Below are 21,381 nucleotides of genomic sequence, written 5' to 3' on the forward strand. Positions count from 1 at the left end.
TTAAATTTTTGATAAGGTTTTCTGTTTATAATGAGAGTTTCTGGATTTTTAGAAATAGATTCTGATGTGGAACCTTTTCAAGAATGTTTAAGGTATTTTTAATGCCAGCTCTAATCTCAGGCCTCAGATATGTAAAAGTGGAAGTGAAAACTGGCCAAGAATGAAGTATTTCATATGCTAGTGTATATTCTTGGTAATTTCTTAAAAATGTTTCCATTTTGAAAAACAAGGTAGACTTGTATTTGGTTCAGCAACAAAATTATTTTGGTATTATCTCTGGTTTCTAATATCTAAATCGTCTTTAAAATGGCATCTGTGATATTATTAAAAATAAATAAATCAGCTAATGAATTAGGCTTGACAAAAATGCCTTCCCAGAAGATAGTTTCTCTGCTACTTATGGTCAGTGGGCTTAACATAGGTAAAAGTTCTGAAATCTGCTAAATTGGCCGGGCATGGTGGCTCACGCCTGTAATCCCAGCACTTTGGGAGGCTGAGGTGGGCAGATCACCTGAGGTGAGGAGTTTAAGATCAGTCTAGCCAACATGGCAAAACCCCATCTCTACTAAAAAAAAAAAATACAAAAATTAGCCAGACGTGGTGGCACACGCCTGTAATCACAGCTAGTCGAGAGGCTGAGGCAGGAGAATTGCTTGAACCTAGGAAGTGGAGGTTGCAGTGGGCCGAGATTGCTCCACTGCACTCCAGCCCGGGCAGCAGAGTAAGACTCTGTCTCAAAAAAAAAAAAAAAAGTGAAATCTGCTAAGTTCATTTCTATCCCTCACTTTCCCTGCAAGCTCTTCTTCCCCTTTCTGGGCAACATGTCCTTTTCTGCTTTAGGCACTCCATGCCCACTTTATTCTTCATGTTTGCCCCTTTTTTGAAAGGAAGAATCTAATATCACTTCAGCTTTCTGATTGGCCAGTTCCACTTCCAAAAATTTATTTGTTTATGTAAACATTTTCAGTTTTGTGGTTTCTGATGATGTAATAGAAGAAATTATGGAGACAGGCAAGCAGAAGGGATGGTTTGCTTTTGGAAAGGGCAGAGGAAACCTTGAAACCATACTGATTCTGAGGTCTTTCTTAGGGAAGGTAAGTCTATTCATAGGAGGAGGTCAGAAAGGAATCATCAAATCCAATTCCCCAGTTTCTATTTAATTTTATTTTATTAGAGACAGGGTCTTGCTCGGTTGCTGAGGCTGGAGTGCAGTGATATGATCATAGCCTACTGCAGCCTGCAGCCTACAGCCTTGAACCCCTGTGCTCAAATGACCCTCTCACCTCAGCCTACCCAGTAGCTAGGACTGTGGGCACGTGCCACCATGCCCTGCTTTGCCTTTTTTTTTTTTTTTTCATTTCTCTTAGAGACAGGGTTTGCTATGTTGACCAGGCTCCAAACTTTCAATAAGGAAGATAAGATCCAGAAACACAAAATAGTTTACTAAAAGTCACACAGCTATTTTTAACAGAGCCAACATACTAAATCCACTTTTACCTTATGGGTCATTTATTTCTCTGCTTCCTGAAGCAACCACCCACAAAATTATATGAAGAACTGTATTGTAAAATTCAGTTTTATAAGTAATAACTTGGCTTATATGCATTGAAAAAGAGTGGAAGGGTGTATGCTAAAATGTTAATAGGACATTAGCTCAAGTAGAAGAAATAACTCTTAAACCAAAAATAGAAATAACTCTTAAACAAGAGTTATTAAGAGTTAAGAAATAACTCTTATACCAGTAAATAGAAAGTATTTGACACTTACATTTATACATTTGCTCACTCATTCATTTGTTTTTTTTCTTTAAAGACCTGGGATGGATAATTGGATAAAATTGTCTGGGTGTCAGAATATTACTAGTACCAAATGCAACTTTTCTTCACTCAAGCTGAATGTTTATGAAGAAATTAAATTGCGTATAAGAGCAGAAAAAGAAAACACTTCTTCATGGTATGAGGTTGACTCATTTACACCATTTCGCAAAGGTAAGAAAAAGTTGCTAGCTGAATTATATTCTTTAGTAAATATTACCAGAGCAGTTCACTTTCCAAGCCATTCATTTGCATGATGCAAAATCTAACATCTTTTAAAAAGAACAAAAATTCCCTTAAACCTATATCTTCTTCCTGCTATGGCTCCATTTGTCCTACTTTCCCTGTAATAGTGGTTCTCAAAGAGTGATCCTCAAGGCCCTTTCAGGGGGCCATAAAGACAAAGCTATATTTATGACAAATCTAAGACTTACTTGCCTTTTTTATTTCTGTTCTTTCTTGTATTCACAGTGGAGTTTTCCAGAGGAGGCTGTTTGATGTGTGATGTAGTGATGTGGTCACTGATTTAACGTAGAATTCAATGTGAAATTCATCTGCCTTCTTTATTAATCCAAACATTCAAAAGATTTGGAAAAAAAATGTAAAACAGCACTACTCTGAAGTTTCTATGTTCCTTCTGGCAAATGTTTGTTACCATAAAATAGGTTTATCGTTGTTATTTCTTTCTTTTTTTTTTTTTTTTTTTTTTTTTTGAGACAGAGTTTTGTTCTTGTTGCCCAGGCTGGAGTGCAATGGCACAATCACAGCTCACTACAGCCTCTGCCTCCTGGGTTCAAGTGATTCTCCCGCCTTAGCCTCCCGAGTACCTGGGATTACCAGCATGCACCACCATGCCCGGCTAATTTTGTATTTTTAGTAGAGACAGGGTTTCTCCATGTTGGTCAGGCTGACCTCAAACTCCCAACCTCAGGTGATCTGCCCACCTCAACCTCCCAAAGTGCTGGGATTACAGGCGTGAGCCACCATGCCCAGTCCATTGTTATTTCTTAATGGATTAATTAGTTAAAATGGATTGAAAACTTTGCCAGTTTTAATGTTTAATATGCTAATATAAAAATATACAGCCCACATAAATAATGGCCGTTTGGGATTCTCGATAATTCCATTAAGAATGTAAAGGAGCTGAGTGTAGTGGCCCACACCTGTAATTCCAACACTTTGGGAGTCTGAGGTGGGAGGATCACTTGAGGCCAGAAGTTCAAGACCAACCTAGGCAACATAGTGAGACCCCATCTCTACAAAAAATATATAAAAATTAGCCAGGCATGGTGGTGCACACCTGTAGTCCCAGCTATTCAGGAAGCTGAAGAGGGAGGATCACTTGAGCCTGGGAGATCAAGGTTGCAGTGAGCTGTGTTTGTGCCACTGCACTCCAGCCTGAGCAACAGAGCTAGACCATACCTCAAAAAAAAAGTGGGGATCCTGAGACCAAAAGGTTTGAGAACCACTGCCCTGTACCAAGAATGATCTGTACTCCCTTTCTATACTAATCTTCCAATTCCCTGTCAGCCCTTTCCATCCAAATTCTGTTCCTCCTCACTTAAAACCGCTCTTTTCGGCCGGGCGCAGTGGCTCACGCCTGTAATCCCAGCACTTTGGGAGGCCAAGGAGGGCAGATCACGAGGTCAGGAGATCGAGACCATCCTGGCTAACACGGTGAAACCCTGTCTCTACTAAAAATAAAAAAAATAAAAAAAAAAAAAACTAGCCGGGCATGGTGGCAGGCGCCTGTAGTCCCAGCTACTTGGGAGGCTGAGGCAGGACAATGACATGAACCCGGGAGGCAGAGCTTGTAGTGAGCCGAGATCGTGCCACTGCACTCCAGCCTGGGCGACAGAGCGAGACTCCGTCTCAAAAAAAAAAACAAAAAAAATAAACCACTCTTCTCAAGGTCACAGCAGCCTCCACAATGCCAAGCAAATTCCCAGTCCTCTTCTGGCTTCATCCCTCTGTAGCATAGATGTGGTCATCACTCAGTTTTTCCTTTACTGGATCTCTGGGGCACTGCTCTTTCCTGGTTCTCCTCCTGCTCATTGATCGCTTCATCTTCCCAACTTTTCAGTGTTAGACTGCTGCTGGGCTCAGTCGTTGAACCTCTTCTCTTTCTGTATCACTCCACTGGTGATCTTACAGCTTTCTATCCTATCTATATGCTCTTAACTCCCAGAAGTGGCAGGGACATATTAAGTGCTCAGAATTATTTGTTGAATGAAGGTTTTGGCATTGTATTAATAAAGTTCCATAGTAATTGTTTTGATTTTTTTGCAGCTCAAATTGGTCCTCCAGAAGTACATTTAGAAGCTGAAGATAAGGCAATAGTGATACACATCTCTCCTCCTGGAACAAAAGATGGTGTTATGTGGGCTTTGGATGGTTTAAGCTTTACATATAGCTTAGTTATCTGGAAAAACTCTTCAGGTGTAGAAGTAAGCATTATTTTTACCTCTGTTTAATGGATGTGAGAGAAAAATTAGGTGAATTAATCCTAAAATTTGACTTTATACTTTTTTAAAGAACCAACTTATATTTGTATTATAGGAAAGGATTGAAAATATTTATTCCAGACATAAAATTTATAAACTCTCACCAGAGACTACTTATTGTCTAAAAGTTAAAGCAGCACTACTTACGTCATGGAAAATTGGTGTCTATAGTCCAGTACGTTGTATAAAGACCACAGGTAAGGAAGATGTTTTGTTTTAGATTCAACAAATATATAAACAGATTGTCAATTTTGGCATCTTCCCCATATTGCTGAAGTTTACATGATAGGTCAATATATGTTAAAAACATTGTAACATTTACATAAGCAAAATAAATGTTACTTGGGATTTTTGTCTCAAATAGTAATGAAAATTAATTCTACTTAAAAGTTCAGGCTGGGCGTAGTGGCCCACGCCTGTAATCCCAGCACTTTGGGAGGCTGAGGTAGCTGGATCACTTGAAGCCAGAAGTTCGAGAACAGCCTGGCCAACATGGGAAAACCTCGTGTCTACTAAAAATAATTAGCTGGGCGTGGTGGCGCATGCCTGTAGTGGTAGCTACTTGGGAGGCTGAGGCACAAGAATCCCCTGAACCTGGGAGGTGGAAGTTGCAGTGAGCCAAGATCGCGCCACTGCACTCCAGTTGGGAGCAAGGGGGACAAAGAGTAAGGCTCCGTCTTAGAAAAAAAAAAAAAGTTCAAATATTTTGTAATGACAAAACTTTTCATTTGTTCAGAATCCACATGAAGCAGGAGGTAGCTGAACTATGAGTTCTGCAAGTGGGAAGAAAAGGTGGGGAAGTAGTTGCTAGTAGACAAGTTATTGTTCAAGAAAGCATACCTTTGTAAGTGGAATGTTAAAATATGAAAGTATCCTGATACATTTAATAACATCTTTCCAATAATTAAGGTCAAGGGCAGGAGCTGGGATTTGTTTAATTGTAAATTTCATATGCTTTTTTTTTTAATCAAACATTACAGAAGGGTTTAAAGTGAAGTCTTCTTCTCCCTTCTTATCCCCAATTCCATTCACTAGAGATAAGCATTGCTTAGCAGTTTGTGTATATCCTTTCACAACTTTTTTCAGGATTTATGTAAGCATATACACAGACCCACAGTTTCTTGGGTTTTGTTTTTTAAAATTACAAAATAAAATCTTACTAGAAGTATTTTACAGCTTGCTTACTTAACCCAGTGTGTTGGGGATATTCTATATCACTCAATACAGATCTATTACATTCTTCATTTGATCTTAGCCATCTATTGCATTCTTTCTTTTTTATTTATTTATTTATTTATTTATTTATTTATTTATTTTTGAGACAGAGTCTCACTCTCTTGCCCAGAATGGAGTGCAGTGGCTCAATCTCGGCTCACCGCAACCTCTGCCTCCCAGCTTCAAGTGATTCTCCTGCCTCAGCCTCCTGAGTAGCTGGGATTACAGGCATGTGCCATCATGCCTGGCTAATTTTTGTATTTTTAGTGGAAATGGGGTTTCACCATGTTGGCCAGGCGCGTCTCGAACTCCTGACCTTAGGTGATCCATCCACCTCAGCCTCCCAAAGTTCTGGGATTACAGGTGTGAGCCACTGCGCCCGGCCTGTAGTCTTTCAAATGGCTGCATAGTATTACATAGTGTGAATACAAACCATATTTAACTATTACCTTATAATGATAAAATGCGAGCCTTTATCTTCTTGCCAGCTATCTCACCTGAGTAAAAATGTGTGCTTTTTTCTATCTGTTCTTTGGCTTCTAGTTGAAAATGAACTACCTCCACCAGAAAATATAGAAGTCAGTGTCCAAAATCAGAACTATGTTCTTAAATGGGATTATGCATATGCAAACATGACCTTTCAAGTTCAGTGGCTCCAGTAAGTTCCATTCCATAAATTTCCTTTTGCCCAGTTTGTTTTGATTATGCTTCTTTTCGCTCTGCATCAGTCACCAGGTCCTTGCACACAGAATGACCGACTGGGAGGTGGGTACGATATATTGGAAATGTGAGAAATCTCATTTCTAACCCCAGTTCTGCCAGTAACTAACTGGATGACATTGAGCTAATCGCTTAACCTCCATGGGCCTCAATTTCTTCACTTGTAAAATAGATGGATTCTAATATCTGGGGTTCTTACTGGCTTAAGAAAAAAAAAAAAGTGTAACTAGTTGCATGTGTTATTTCCCCAATCTGGAAGATTTGACAGTTGACCCTGATCTTTTTCTAAGAACTCACTTCTTCCATGAGTCCTTAAAATGATCTCAGTCCACTCACTTGTTCAATTCAAAAAATTAGCCTTCCTATTTTCTTTATTACTTTAGTGGTTTTGACAAAATTTTGTAGTAGATACTTCGGTGGGAAAGAAAGTTGGAAAGAACTATGTTCTATGTGGTTGAGCAGAGGCTAGCTAAACATGGATGAAGTCCAGGCGCTGCATAAATGAAAGAGAACTGGCCTGGTGCAGTGGCGCATGCCTATCGTCCCAGCTACTCAGTGGGCTGAGGCAGGAGGATTACTTGAGGCCAGGAATTGAAGCTGCAGTGTTGTATGATCACACCTGCTAGTAGCCGCTGCACTGCAGCCTGGGCAACATAGTGAGACCCCCATCTCTAAGCATTAAAATTTTTAAAAAGCTGATAAAAGAGAACTGCATGTAGTTTATATTGATTGGAAAATTGTAGGAGATGAATAGAGAGAGAAAAGAGAAGAGGAAAATTAAGTAGAAGGAAAAGTGGGTTATGGGGAGGAAAGAGACGGAAAGAAAGATATACATTGGTGGCAGAGGAGTAGAGAGAGCAAAGGCAAGTATAGCTAAGACAGGAAAGGAAAAGTCAGAAGAAACTGGAAAGAAACAGAAAAAATGAGGGAGAAGGGAAGTGTGAGTACTGCTAGGATCAATTTATCTTTTAGTGTTAATTTTGAACCAAGGGTGACTGGTAGAATGCAAATGCATTTATGTGCATATGTGCCCCACAATGCATATATAACCTCACAAACCAATCAGGAAACTGTTCAGTAGTCTTTTGTGTATACCTCACTTTCAGATGTGAATAAATAATAGGGTCACCAAATAGATAATGAGAGGTATTTCTGATAGCTGATCTCTAAGCTTCTTTTGGGTACTTACCATATTGTACAAAGCACTGAAGAAATGGAAAGAGTCAGCAGAATCAAATGTGGTTCAAAAATTGAAAGCAGTTAGCCAACATTGCAAAGTGTTGTGTGATTTAGGACTAAAGAGTGGTATACAAATTATAAGGGTTGCAGAAATTGAAAATGTAAAGGTGAATAGGGGCTAAAGAGACCAAAGAAGCCATAAGGAAAGAGATGAGGTATGAACAAGGCCTTGATTGTTAATTCAGATTTTTTTTAAGTAGACAACTGTTAGATGTTAGTTTTCTGTGTCTGTAACTAATTACCACAGACTTAGCAACTTAAACAGCTGTTTATTGTCTCAAAGTTTCTGTGAGTCAGGAGTCCAAGCGTGGCTTAGCTGGCTCTTCTGCTAAGCAGTCAAGGAGTCAGTCATTCATACAAGACTTGGGGGCCGCTCCCAAGCTCACATGTTGTTGGCAGAATTTATTTCTAGAGCTCATGGTGGCTCACTTCTTAGAGGCCATCAGGAAGGGAGAGTCTGACCTCTAGATCCTTTTTTTTTTTTGAGACGGAGTCTCACTCTGTCACCCAGACTGGAGTGCAGTGGCATGATCTCAGCTCACTGCAACCTCCGCCTCCTGGGTTCAAGTGATTCTTCTGCCTCAGCCTCCCAAGTAGCTGGGACTACAGGTGTGCACCACCACACCCAGCTAATTTTTGTAGTTTTAGTAGAAACGGGGTTTCACCGTGTTGGCCAGGCTGGTCTCGAACTCCTGACTTCAGGTGATCCACCCGCCTCAGCCTCCCAAAGTTCTGGGATTACAGGCGTGAGGCACCGCGCTCAGCCATTTTTTTTGTATTTTTAGTAGAGACGGAGTTTCTCCATGTTTGCCAGGCTGTTCGCAAACTCCTGGCCCCAAGTGATCTGCCCACCTCAGCCTCCCAAAGTGCTGGGATTAGAGGCATGAGCCACCATGCCTGGCCTAGATCCTCTTTTAAGGGGTTCATCTGATTAAGTCAGGCCCACCCAGAATAGTCTCTCATTTGATTCAACTGATTTGGGACCTTAATTACATCTGTGAAATACCCTCTCTTCTGCCACTTAATGTAACCTAATTATGAGAGGAGGGCCTCCATCGTATTTACAGGTCCTGCCCATGCTCAAGAGGAGGGGATTACACAGGATGTGTACACCAGGGGGCAGGAATCTTGGGGGCCATCTCAGAATTTTGCCTTCTCCAGTGGGGAGGATGTCCTTCTAGAGTAGCAGAACATTTGGACACCAGGTGGCAATGGGAAGAAAGCTGAATAAGTAGAATGGGACAAGATTAGGGTCGACCTCAGGCTGTCCTGTAGGCTTTTGGGGATTTTGTGTTGGGGTGATAGTTAACCTGAGCTCTGGATTTGAGGAAGGTGCACGCGGCGACATGGTATGTGGGAGAGTGGACTAAGGAGACACTAAAGAGAGATAAGGAAACCAGTCAGGAGGCTATTAGAGTTCTGGGCTTGAACTGAGATGCTTTTAGCTGTTGGTTTCTGGGCAAGTTACTTAACCTCTTTAGTCTCGTACTTATACTTGCTCTCATAACCCCGCAGTGTCTCTATTTTAGCACTTAATCAGTGTCCATTGGCATGCTGGCGCACGTTTAGCAGCTGGCTTTCCAGAAAGAAAAAGTCCTATTTTGTAGTGTTTGCTGATTTTTATGATATAAATATTCCCACCATGGCCACTTTCAAGCCACCAGCCTGATGTCCCTGAATATGGAGTTGGGAACATATGCACAGTAGCACACCACTATCATATAGCTACAATAGATAAAGATAGCCCCAAGAGCTTAGAAAATAAAATGTAGTAAAATAATTAGGACAAGATGAATTTATTTATTACCTCTGTCTTTAAAACAATTTTTTATTTGCAAATTTATATAACTTAATTTTTAGTAATGGTTTTTCTTTAAAAACCAGTTTGTATTTTGGGAGGCCGAGGTAGGTGGATCACCTGAGGTCAGGAGTTCGAGACCAGCCTGGCCAACATGACGAAACCCCATCTCTACTAAAAATGCAAAAATTAGGCAGGCCTGGTGGCGTGCGCCTGTAATCCCAGCTACTCAGGGGGACAGAGGCAGGAGAATTGCTTGAACCCAGGAGGCAGAGGTTGCAGTGAGCCAAGATCCTACCACTCCACTCCAGCCTGGGTGACAGAGCGAGACTCGGTCTCAAAAAAAATACCAAAAAAAAAAACCAGCTTGCAGCATTCCTGGAAATTCTAACTAACAGATGTTCTTGCATATTGATATGAGCCACCTCCAGCAGAGCACAACATGACCACAGTCTGGAACAGTCTTTGGTTTTCTTTTATGTTAGATGCATATCTCTTCCATTGTTTGTGAGTTTCCTGAGTGTGGATACTATTTATTTCTGTAACCTTAGCCCCTAACATAGTGTCTGGCATATTGTAAATACTTAATAAATATCTAATGAATTTTAAAAATATTTGTCTTAAAAGCGCCTTTTTAAAAAGGAATCCTGGAAACCATTTGTATAAATGGAAACAAATACCTGACTGTGAAAATGTCAAAACTACCCAGTGTGTCTTTCCTCAAAACGTTTTCCAAAAAGGAATTTACCTTCTCCGCGTACAAGCATCTGATGGAAATAACACATCTTTTTGGTCTGAAGAGATAAAGTTTGATACTGAAATACAAGGTAAGGCAGTTGTTTTTACTGGAGATTGTAATTCTCTGGTGCAAATTCTTAAAATTGTTTTTCTAATTGAACATTATTTCTTTACAAATTTTTTCTAGCTTTCCTACTTCCTCCAGTCTTTAACATTAGATCCCTTAGCGATTCATTCCATATCTATATCGGTGCTCCAAAACAGTCTGGAAACACGCCTGTGATCCAGGATTATCCACTGATTTATGAAATTATTTTTTGGGAAAACACTTCAAATGCTGAGGTAAAAAGACTGTATAGTATAATTTTGTAACTTAGAGTTATAATTATGATTTGGGTAAATAAAGCTTGAATGTAAAATTTGGGGGAAATTTTTAAACTTTATGTGGGCTGGATGCAGTGGCCTGTAATCCCAGCACTTCAGGAGGCCAAGGCGAGAGGATCGCTTGAGCCCAAGGGTTTGAGACCAGCCTGGGCAACATAGGGAGACCCTGTCTCAATAAAAATTTTAAAAAATTAGCCTGGTGTGGTGGCGTGCACCTATATTCCCAGCTACTTGGGGTGGGAGGATCACTTGAGCCTGGGAGGTCAAGGCTGCAGTGAGCCATGATCGTGCCACTGCACTCCAGCCTGGGTGACAGAGTGACTGACAACCTATCTTTAAAAAAAAAAAAAAATGTGATTAACTCAGATATTAACAAAATGAAGAACATGAGCATTTTTCATGTTTTGCACTGTAGAGTTATGGGTGAGCTGCATCTGGGCCCCAGTTTGCTTTTAAAATACAGATTCCTGAGCCTGTTGTTACTGAATCATTATCTCTGGGGATGGAACTCAGGAATTTGCATTTTTAACATGATTCCCATGTATTCATCTAAACCTGGGATTCTCAGCACTATTGACGTTTGGGCTGGATAGTTCCTTGGGAGGGGGCTGTCCAGTGCAGTGCAAGATGCTTGGCAACATTCTGGTTTCTGCCTACTAGATGCCAGTAGTGTTCCTTCCTAGTTGTGACAACCAAAAACATCTTCAGATGCTGTCAGATGTCCCCTGGTGGCTCCTCCAAGGGGACAAAAATTGGTTCTTATGGGACAAAAGAATTTATGTAGTACAGTTGTTTGTTTTCCTCCAAAACCATTGGAAAGCATTCTTCCAAAGTTCAGCTTTGCCCAACAAAATCTTATTCCTTAGTATTTAATTTTATGATGGGGGAAGGATTAGGAAAAAATTGCCCAAAAAGTTGTTTAGTTGGGGAGGTAATGAAAAAAGGGTTGACAAACACTGGTCTAAACCCTAAAATTCAGATACCACTGACAAAGATAATATATACCATCAGATAATATACGTGTTTCCCAGATCGCTTCCCCCTTGTGGACTTGTAGTCGAGAATCGACCTTTAAAACTCCTGTCCAGTCAGGCTGGTAAATTCTTTAACTTCACCTCATTTTCTATTGGAAATCTAAGCAAATTCCATTGATTTGGCTGCTTCCCTTTTTAATTGTCTGACAACCCTGTAACCATAGCTTAATGTAGCCCATTGAGAATTATGGTCAGTTTTCAGATGTCTGTAGATCAGACAAACCTAAATTTCTATCTCACTGCTAAATTGTGTAACCTTACGTACGCAAGGTGCTTTACCTCTTGGAGACTTTGCTTCCTCTTCTCTGAAGTGGTGGTAATCATAACAACTAAATTTTTCAAAAGGATGTTTATAAGGTTTAAAAGGAAGTAACAAATATGAAAGTACCTAGCACATTGCTGGACAAGTAGTAGAGATTCAATAAATTGTAGTTGCCATCTTAACCTATACTGAATAATATATCAATAATTGTTACTATAGAAACTCTTATTGAATACTTATATGTAAGGTACTATGCTAAGTATTGTACATGAATTGTCTCAGTCATTCTTCAGAACAACCCTGCCGGATGATGTGATTGGTTACATTGCTGTTTGGCAAATACTTGGGATGGTGACTTCATCCCTGCATCACCAGACCGTAGATGCTGGAGCCCAAGTAGATGTGCTGAGAACAGAGGCCTTAAGTGTGCTTGCAGGGTTTGGCTTGGCTCTTGCACTGCTCCTGTTTGCCAGGAAGAAAATGTATTCCACATAGTCTCTGGTCCAAGGAGGATTAGAGGCTGCTGGAGCTGACCTAAACCCCATGCACAGCCTCCGTGGGAGCTGCCCAGCCAGTCTGTAGACTTGCGAGTGAGAAACTACATAATCGTGTTGTGAGCCACTGAACGTTAAGGCAGTTTTGTTATCTATATATATTTTTTTATTTTATTTTATTTTATTTTATTTATTTTGAGACAGGTTCTCATTCTTTTGCCCAGGCTGGAGTGCACTCATGTGATGTCAGCTCACTGCAGCCTCGACTTCCTGGGCTTAAGTGATCCTCCCACCTCAGCTTCCCAAGTAGCTGCAACTACAGGCACATGCCACCATGCCCAGCTAATTTTTTGTATTTTTGCTAAAGATGGAGTTTCACCACGTTGCCCAGGCTTTTTTGGTGGTGGTGGTGGTTGTTGTTTTGGAAATAGGGATTTCCTCAACCTCCCAAGTAACAGAGACTACAGGCTCACACCACCATGCCTGGCCAATTTTTTTGAAATTTCTTGTACAGACAGAGTCTAGCTATGTTGCCCAGGCTCGTCTTGAACTCCTGGGCTCCAGTGATCCTCCTGCTTGGCCTCCCAAAGTGCTGGGATTACAGGTGTGAGCCACCGGCTTGTTAGACATTATTCTGGCGATAGCTGACTGATACAGATAGCAGCAATAACTGTCCCGATTTTATAGATCAGGGAATCAGGTAGAGAGAAATTAAATAATGCTTGCAAGACCACACAGCTGTAAGTGATACTCTTAATAAGGCAGTTTGAGGCCAAAACCCCTACTCTTAACCATTCTGTCACTAATCAGAGGTAATACAATGGCAATTACCCCAGACTTGGCATGTACTTGTAAATCAATTAGAATTCTCTTAGGAATAGATCATATGTTTTTTTTGGCAGCAGCATTTTTAACTTTCTGATTTGGTTATAGTGGTGTATCTAAAACAAATTTATATTTCTCACACATATACTCTGTAATCCCAGCACTTTGGGAGGCCGAGGTGGGTGGATCACTTGAGGCCAGGAGTTCAAGACCAGCCTGAACAACATGGTGAAACCCCATCTCTACCAAAAAAAAAAAAAAAAAAAAAATTAGGCGTGGTGGCATCTGCATCTGTAATCCCAACTACTCAGGAGGGTGAGGCAGGAGAATCGCTTGAACCCAGGAGGCAGAGATTGCAGTGAGCCCAGATTGCACCACTGCACTCTGGCCTGGGTGACAGAGCGAGACTGTCTCACAAAAAAACAAAACAAAACAAAACAAAACAAAACAAAAAACACATACCAACTACGTGGGAGAGGCCAATGTTAGACTGAACATAAAAAATTGAGAAAGTACATATTCCCTGATTTCATGAGGTGACTAAATTTTATCAATGATTTAATTATATTTTCTAGAGAAAAATTATCGAGAAAAAAACTGATGTTACAGTTCCTAATTTGAAACCACTGACTGTATATTGTGTGAAAGCCAGAGCACACACCATGGATGAAAAGCTGAATAAAAGCAGTGTTTTTAGTGACGCTGTGTGTGAGAAAACAAAACCAGGTCAGAATCTTTTATTGTCTTTTTTAAAAATGTAACTAGACATAATAAAAGTAATTCTATACTGTACATTGAAAATTGTAAAACATTTTCTCTTTACTGCAAAAAATATATAGAAAGAATGTTTTCTTCATGAACTACATGAATCAAAAGTAGACTTTTTAGAAAATATTTGTAATGCTTAACTCTCAAGTCGGTGTTGTTGGATGCTTTATATTTCATCCAGTATCCCTATAATTAATTTCCTTAATGTATTGCTCTTTAACATGTAATAAAACTATTAGTTTTAAATTTTTAGAATATAATCCTTAACATAATTATCATGTAGAAATCACTTAGTTCAACTGTGAGTTTTTTAATGTGGGAATTGGTTTAGTCTCATTTTCTATTTTACACTTTCTAGTGTTGACCGGTAGAGGCTTAGTCACAGAATATCTATTAAATTTTGCTAGTTGTATGGTGTAAAAGTGCGGAAGGATACTTGCATGTTTGGCCTGTGTGTCAATATTGTATTTCTCCCTGAGGATCTCTTACTTCAGTTCCCACGCCAATCTTTAAATGTAAATGTCATTGCCTATGGTTGCTGTGGACTCAGTGCTACCAGAAATATTTTTAAGAGTATTATTTAATAGATTTTATATTTCCTTTCATATGGCTAGTCTTTCACACAGCTGTCAGCACTGTTAAGGCATTTGTATGTCAAAATATGTGCTAAATATCGCGTATATCTTTTTAGGAAATACCTCTAAAATTTGGCTTATAGTTGGGATTTGTATTGCATTATTTGCTCTCCCGTTTGTCATTTATGCTGCGAAAGTCTTCTTGAGATGCATCAATTATGTCTTCTTTCCATCACTTAAACCTTCTTCCAATATAGATGAGGTATGTTACTTGTTTTATTTTTTTGTCAACAGCTAGGAAATGAACAGAAAATGTGTTTGATTTCAACAGGATATATATAGGTTTTCTTGATATCCAGAAAATAATAGAGACTGATTTGGGTATTTTCTTCAAAGCTTTAGTCAATTAACTTTAAAAACAGTAATTTAATGTAATAACATAGCATGAGATAGTAATGATTGTCCTTAATTTCATATTTTTCTGGCAATTCCTAGATTCACTGTGGCATTTGTTTTACCGTTTAAAGCCTGTGATTCTTGGCCAAGCGTGGTGGCTGACGCCTGTAATCCCAGCACTTTGGGAGGCTGAGGCGGGTGGGTCACTTGAGGTCAGGAGTTCGAGACCAGCCTGGCCAACATGGAGAAACCCTGTCTCTACTAAAAATATAAAATTAGCCGGGTGTGGTGGCACATGCCTGTAATCCCAGCTACTCGGGAGGCTGAGGCAGGGGGATCGCTTGAACCTGGGAGGTGGAGGTTGCAGTGAGCCGAGGTCGTGCCACTGCACTCCAGCCTGGGTGACAGAGCAAGACTCTGTCTCTAAATAAGTAAATAAAGTCTGTAATGTGATTCTTCTCAGTACAGACAGTCCCAAACATACACTGTTTCAATTTATGATGCGTTTGTCAGAACGTAATTCCATTGTAAGTTAGGAGCATCTGTGTATATCCAGAAGACTAAAATATTCTATCAGCGTAGAAAGTATATTCTATGGATGAAATCACACAAAATGAAATAACTAAAAACATGAGACTTTTTTTATGACACACATCACAGTTTTTTGTTTGGCACTTCTATGAAGCTAGCATATTAAATGAAAGCACTGGATGGTGAAGGCCTAAACATAGAATCTGTTCCTGGGAAACCATGTGCTCATCTAGGGTGGGTTTTATGAATTTGAGCAAGTCACTAAGGGCAGGTAAGCAAGTACCCTTGGCTGTAAACCACCCCGTAGAGGTGTTAGGAGCAAAGGAGTTAAACCATAAGAGCCTTACCACTCTAAAAATGCTCCGTAAATATTAACAATTTTACTATTATACCCCTGAGTTTTTAAATGTCATTCCTGTGTACTGTAATATTCATAGCTATTATTTAAAATAGACTTAAAAACTAGTTACAATAGCTAATAATTTCTCAATTGTGCTTCTTCTGGATATATATGGGTTGGATACAAATATTTTTATTATTTCAAAAAAAAAGTCATGATCTGAGAGCCCGCCCGCTCCTGTTCTTTCCCGTGTTCTTCCCCGCCTACCCCGATGGCACAGTGTACCTTTCTTAGGTACTCTTCAAAGACTCACCACAAAAGGTACTAAGATATGAGTGACCTCACTAATGATGCTTTTAAACATTATAAGGCAATTAGTATGTTCTTAGGCGACTTTTTAATATGCATGCCAGAAGATAGGTTTTCTCAGTAATGGACGTAAGAAACTAAAGCTATTATAACTAGAAAAGGAATTTTTATTATTTTAAATAATTGATTTCTACTCTTTCCCTTTTTTTAAATTAGTATTTCTCTGAACAGCCATTGAAGAATCTTCTGCTTTCAACTTCTGAGGAACAAATCGAAAAATGTTTTATAGTTGAAAATATAAGCACAATTGCTACAGTAGAAGAAACTAATCAAACTGATGAAGATCATAAAAAATACAGTTCCCAAACTAGCCAAGATTCAGGAAATTATTCTAATGAAGATGAAAGCGAAAGTAAAACAAGTGAAGAACTACAGCAGGACTTTGTATGACCAGAAATGAACTGTGTCAAGTATAAGGTTTTTCTGCAGGAGTTACACTGAGAGCCTGAGCTCCTCACCTTCCTCTCAGTAACTACAGAGAGGACGTTTCCCTGTTTAGGGAAAGAAAAAACATCTTCAGATCTTAGGTCCTAAAAATACGGGCAAGCTCTTAACTATTTAAAAATGAAATTACAGGCCCGGGCACGGTGGCTCACACCTGTAATCCCAGCACTTTGGGAGGCTGAGGCAGGCAGATGATGAGGTCAAGAGATCGAGACCAGCCTGGCCAACATGGTGAAACCCCATCTCTACTAAAAATACAAAAATTAGCCGGGTGTGGTGGCACGTGCCTGTAGTCTTAGCTACTCAGGAGGCTGAGGCAGGAGAATCGCTTGAACACAGGAGGCAGAGGTTGCCGTGAGCCGAGATCGTGCCACTGCACTCCAGTCTGGCAACAGCGTGAGACTCTTTAAAAAAAGAAATTAAAAGAGTTGAGACAAACGTTTCCTACATTCTTTTCCATGTGTAAAATCATGAAAAAGGCTGTCACTGGACTTGCATTGGATGAGATGAGTCAGATCAAAACAGTGGCCACCCGTCTTCCTCCTGTGAGCCTAAGTGCAGCCGTGCTAGCTGCGCACTGTGGCTAAGGATGACGTCTGTGTTCCTGTCCATCACTGATGCTGCTGGCTACTGCATGTGCCACACCTGTCTGTTCGCCATTCCTAACATTCTGTTTCATTCTTCCTCGGGAGATATTTCAAACATTTGGTCTTTTCTTTTAACACTGAGGGTAGGCCCTTAGGAAATTTATTTAGGAAAGTCTGAACACGTTATCACTTGGTTTTCTGGAAAGTAGCTTACCCTAGAAAACAGCTGCAAATGCCAGAAAGATGATCCCTAAAAATGTTGAGGGACTTCTGTTCATTCATCCCGAGAACATTGGCTTCCACATCACAGTATCTACCCTTACATGGTTTAGGATTAAAGCCAGGCAGTCTTTTACTATGCATTAAGACTTCTGATTCAAAACTTATTAGAACAGTAGCTTCTGCTGGAATTTGCAATCACTGAAGTCATAGAAAATAGGTAACTATCTAATTAGAGAAATAAATGTTGTATTTTAAGGTCTGAGAGTCTGTACAAGTTTTAATATACATGCCATGCCAGAAGATAGTGTATGCAAGAAGTCTTGGGACCAGAAAATGGCAATGATAGGAGACTGACACAGAAGAAGAATGCTTCCCTAGGAAAGAAGTCGCTGGCTTTGGTGCAAGAGGAAGAAGAATGTGCCGCTGGGAGCCTGAGCACCTAATCAGCTCTCAGTGATTAACCCGCTCTGTTGTTACGGGTGGTCTCTGTCACTTTGAATGCCAGGCTGGCTTCTCTGCACTGTCTAGCAGTGTTCACACACCCCTTCTGCTCAGCCTGCTTGGCGTTAAAATACAAATCATTGAACTGAGGGGAAAAAATGTAACTAGGAAGAAAAACCCAATTTAAGAGATTACATAATGCTTTCCAAAGGCACCTGCAACTTATTTTTAAATTACTTGCTACTGGGGATTACCCATGGATATCCTTAATAGGCAGGAAGTCTGGGAATTCTGGTGGCCTCTAGGGCAGTGTTCTCACAGCACCGTTCCGGCAGGGACCAGTGAAAGAAAAGAGACAAAGTTAGAACGTGCTGGGGAGCGGCCATTTCTAAGGCCAGTCTGATTTAAGTAGTCATTTCTGCTGAAAGAACAGATGATCCTGGTGGAAGAAAAGGTTGAAGGCAGCTGCCCTCGGGAGGGCTGTGATGCTCAGCACATCCTGCCTGGCACATACACGTGTCTGCAGGCCACACCGTGCATGTCCCCGGACCTGCCGCCTGGCTTCTGGAGTGCTTCAAGCAGAGCATGGTGGGCCATTGAGGAGACCCAGGAATCTCCTCTGAGACCCACTCTCTGCCGGAGAACCCCATGGTGACACATTTTCATCTTTCTGACCAGAGGCTGTTTTTTGTTGTTTTTTTTTTTTTTTTTGAGACAGTCTCATTCTGTTGCCCAGGCTGGAGTGCAGTGGCTTGATCTCGGCTCACTGCAACCTCCGCCTCCCAGGTTCAAGTAATTATCTGCCTCAGCCTCCAGAGTAGCTGGGATTACAGGTGCCCACCACCACACCCCACTAATTTTTGTATTTGTATTTTTAGTAGAGATGGGGTTTCACCATGTTGGTCAGGCTGGTCTTGGACTCCTGACCTCATGCTCCACCCGCCTCGGCCTCCCAAAGTGCTGGGATTACAGGTGTGAGCCACCGTGCACGGCCGGCCTGACCTTTGGAAAAGCCTTGTCACTTTGGACGTTTGCGTCTTTGAAGAGGCGATGGGAGCATATCATGACTGCCTGCCACCATTGCTTTTCAGACTACCGCAACTCAATCATGCTGTCCAGGACTTCTGGCCCTGTGTTCACCACTGGGAAAACGTACTTCAGACTGGATAGCCTAAAAAGGAGCAATGCCCTTGTAGGATGTGGAGAAGGGAAAATACGGACATTAACATTAAAAGACACCAGTGAAATTGTTAGGTCTCTAGGAAGTTGGAGCACAAGGCTTCACGTTTTGAGACCATCTGTGGTTTTCAGTGAACAAGCGCTGAGCACCAGCAGCAGAAAACAACAACAAAAAAAACCCTCGTTTTTACCTTGTCTTCTAGACATGAAAAGGCAGTTGCATTCCACTCTGCATTATGTTCTACATGTTGCTTTATCAGTATATGCTTAGCTGTAAGTAACAAGTATTTTTTCTGAACAGAAGTTTACTTAGAAATACCATGCACTTGGGGGTACCAATTAACCGCCTCAAAATTAGCATATTGATAGTTCTTGGAGAGACCAGATATAATCTAAGCATTTATATGAAAGATTTGTATCATTAGAGCCAGAAATAATTTTATATTAATATATAATACAGATTAACATTATATATAATATGTACCTGTGTAACTTCTGACATGAGCCTGTAAACATATATTCATATATGTACCTGCACATGTACCCACCTGATGTAGGTCTTATTCCTTTAGTATGGACTTAAAGTACTTATTCATATACCTTGTAACTAAAAATTAGAACAGCTCCCTAGAATTATGAACTTTTAAGAGTCTGACTAGAAATTTGCAACTTATAAAAAATTTACTTTTAAAAATATAAGTTAGGGCTAGGCACGGTGGCTCATGCCTATAATCGCAGCACTTTTGGGAGGCCAAGACAGGAGGATCACTTCAGGCCAGGAGTTCAAGACCAACCAACCTGGGTAACATGGCCAGACCCCATCTCTATTTATATATATATATATATATATGACTTAGAGTTTGTTTCTTCCCCTAAAAGAGGCCGTGATATTTGCAGCAGCCTCAAATTGCTCTTAAGGGGTTTGGGTGTGCAGAAGCTTTCCTTTCCCTACCCAGTAACCATGTGAGTACCTAACGTGGTATATTGATTTATTTTGTTTGCTGTCTGTCTCCCCTGCCCCACTGCTAGAACAGAGGCTCCAAGAAAACAGGGACCTTATTATTCATTACTGCATCCCCAGTAATGAAAGTACTTAGAAAATAATTATTGAATGAATGAAATCTAAACTGTGAACCTGAGGGTGTTTGTGGCAGTGTTTGTTTTACTGAATTGTAGAAGGACATAACCGTGTTTTCACTGTTTCTATGGAACAAACTTGTACATTTTATTTCACTTGTGTTTTGTCTTAAACCCTACTGCTGGAAACAATTTTATATAATAAGCAATGCGCCCAAAAGTCTAGGGGTTTTTTTGTACTTAGTGAATTTGTATGCAACAGAGATGCTGCAGCTGATGCCTTTAAAAGGTATTCATCATGGAAGAGCTGAGGCCTGTGCTTGGTGTTCCAGAGCCCAGGGTTGAGCATCCTGAAGGAGCCACTGCAGCCGTCACTGTCCCCAGAGCCTGTGGAGATAGAGCCTGTTTGCTGCTTTTTTTTCCCGCTCTTAAGACATGGCTGGAGCTCAGTCTTCATTGAATGAAGTTTGCTGTGGTATTGCATAGCCTTGCTTTCTTGAACTAAACTGTTTGCCCTTCACAAGTATTTCTTCTTTCAGGATTAGTTCATTCCAAGGAGGCTCTTCAGTCTCACAGATAAGTAGATCTCTCCTGCTGTCTGGACACATTTCACTCGGAAATTGAATACAATTTGTATTCAGGCTGGGAACCTGAACACACACTTGTGTTTTTAAGCTTCCCTTTTTTACAGTGGACAAGGACACAAATAATAAATAAATCATCCCTAATGCCCAAGAAATGCCCTGGTACTTAGTAACAACAAAATGCCAGTGACTTCCAGTTGTTTCTCACTACCTTTTTTCTTGAGTAGGATGATAATAGAATTACAACTCTTGAGGGCAACATAAATATAGATGGATATTTGTGGTATGATATTGATGGAAAAATAGCAATCTTTTTCTTTACCTGAGGGGAACAAAGGCAAGAGGAGAATTCGATAGTGTCTTATAACAAAGGATTTCTGAGTTTTCCTCCCCTTTCTGTGATCTGTCTCCACTTGGAACTCGTGTTCTAGCAAAGGACATTTTGTGGGTGAAGAAGTGATTAATGATGAGGATGAAGAAAATGTTGGCAGTTCCAGCCTGGCCAACATGGTGAAACCCCGTCTCTACTAAAAATACAAAAATTAGCCAGGCATGGTGGCATGTGCCTGTAATCCCAGCTACTGGGGAGGCTGAGGCAGGAGAATCGCTTGAACCTGGGAGGCGGAGGTTACAGTGAGCTAAGATCACACCACTGCACTCCAGGCTGGGCGACAGAGCGAGACTCCATCTCAAAAGAAAAAAAAAATGTTGGCAGAGAAGATATTCTGTTGTTTTTTTTTTTTTAAGGTCTTGGGAAAAGGGAGGAAGTTGAAAAATTTTATCACTCAATAGATGGATTAAATTAAACATTACGTCTCACAGTGACTCACCACCCTTGAGC

At 40.5% G+C, this 21,381-nt stretch overlaps 1 protein-coding gene across 1 annotated transcript in view; it reads left to right on the forward strand.

The window, feature by feature from the left end:
• IFNAR1 (interferon alpha and beta receptor subunit 1) overlaps positions 1–20,018 on the forward strand; it is a 34,119-nt gene extending 14,101 nt beyond the window's left edge. The window contains exons 3-11 of the mRNA XM_004062716.5: positions 1,813–1,988; positions 4,104–4,261; positions 4,374–4,515; positions 6,077–6,191; positions 9,918–10,117; positions 10,216–10,370; positions 13,603–13,753; positions 14,487–14,632; positions 16,163–20,018. Of these exons, the coding sequence (XP_004062764.3) occupies positions 1,813–1,988; positions 4,104–4,261; positions 4,374–4,515; positions 6,077–6,191; positions 9,918–10,117; positions 10,216–10,370; positions 13,603–13,753; positions 14,487–14,632; positions 16,163–16,396 (1,477 nt within the window). The 3' untranslated portion in view covers positions 16,397–20,018. The remainder of the gene's footprint in view (positions 1–1,812; positions 1,989–4,103; positions 4,262–4,373; positions 4,516–6,076; positions 6,192–9,917; positions 10,118–10,215; positions 10,371–13,602; positions 13,754–14,486; positions 14,633–16,162) is intronic.
• The last annotated feature ends 1,363 nt before the right edge of the window (positions 20,019–21,381 follow it).

Source organism: Gorilla gorilla, chromosome 22 (assembly GCF_029281585.2).
Source record: "Gorilla gorilla gorilla isolate KB3781 chromosome 22, NHGRI_mGorGor1-v2.1_pri, whole genome shotgun sequence".
Taxonomy (NCBI): Eukaryota; Metazoa; Chordata; class Mammalia; order Primates; family Hominidae; genus Gorilla; species Gorilla gorilla.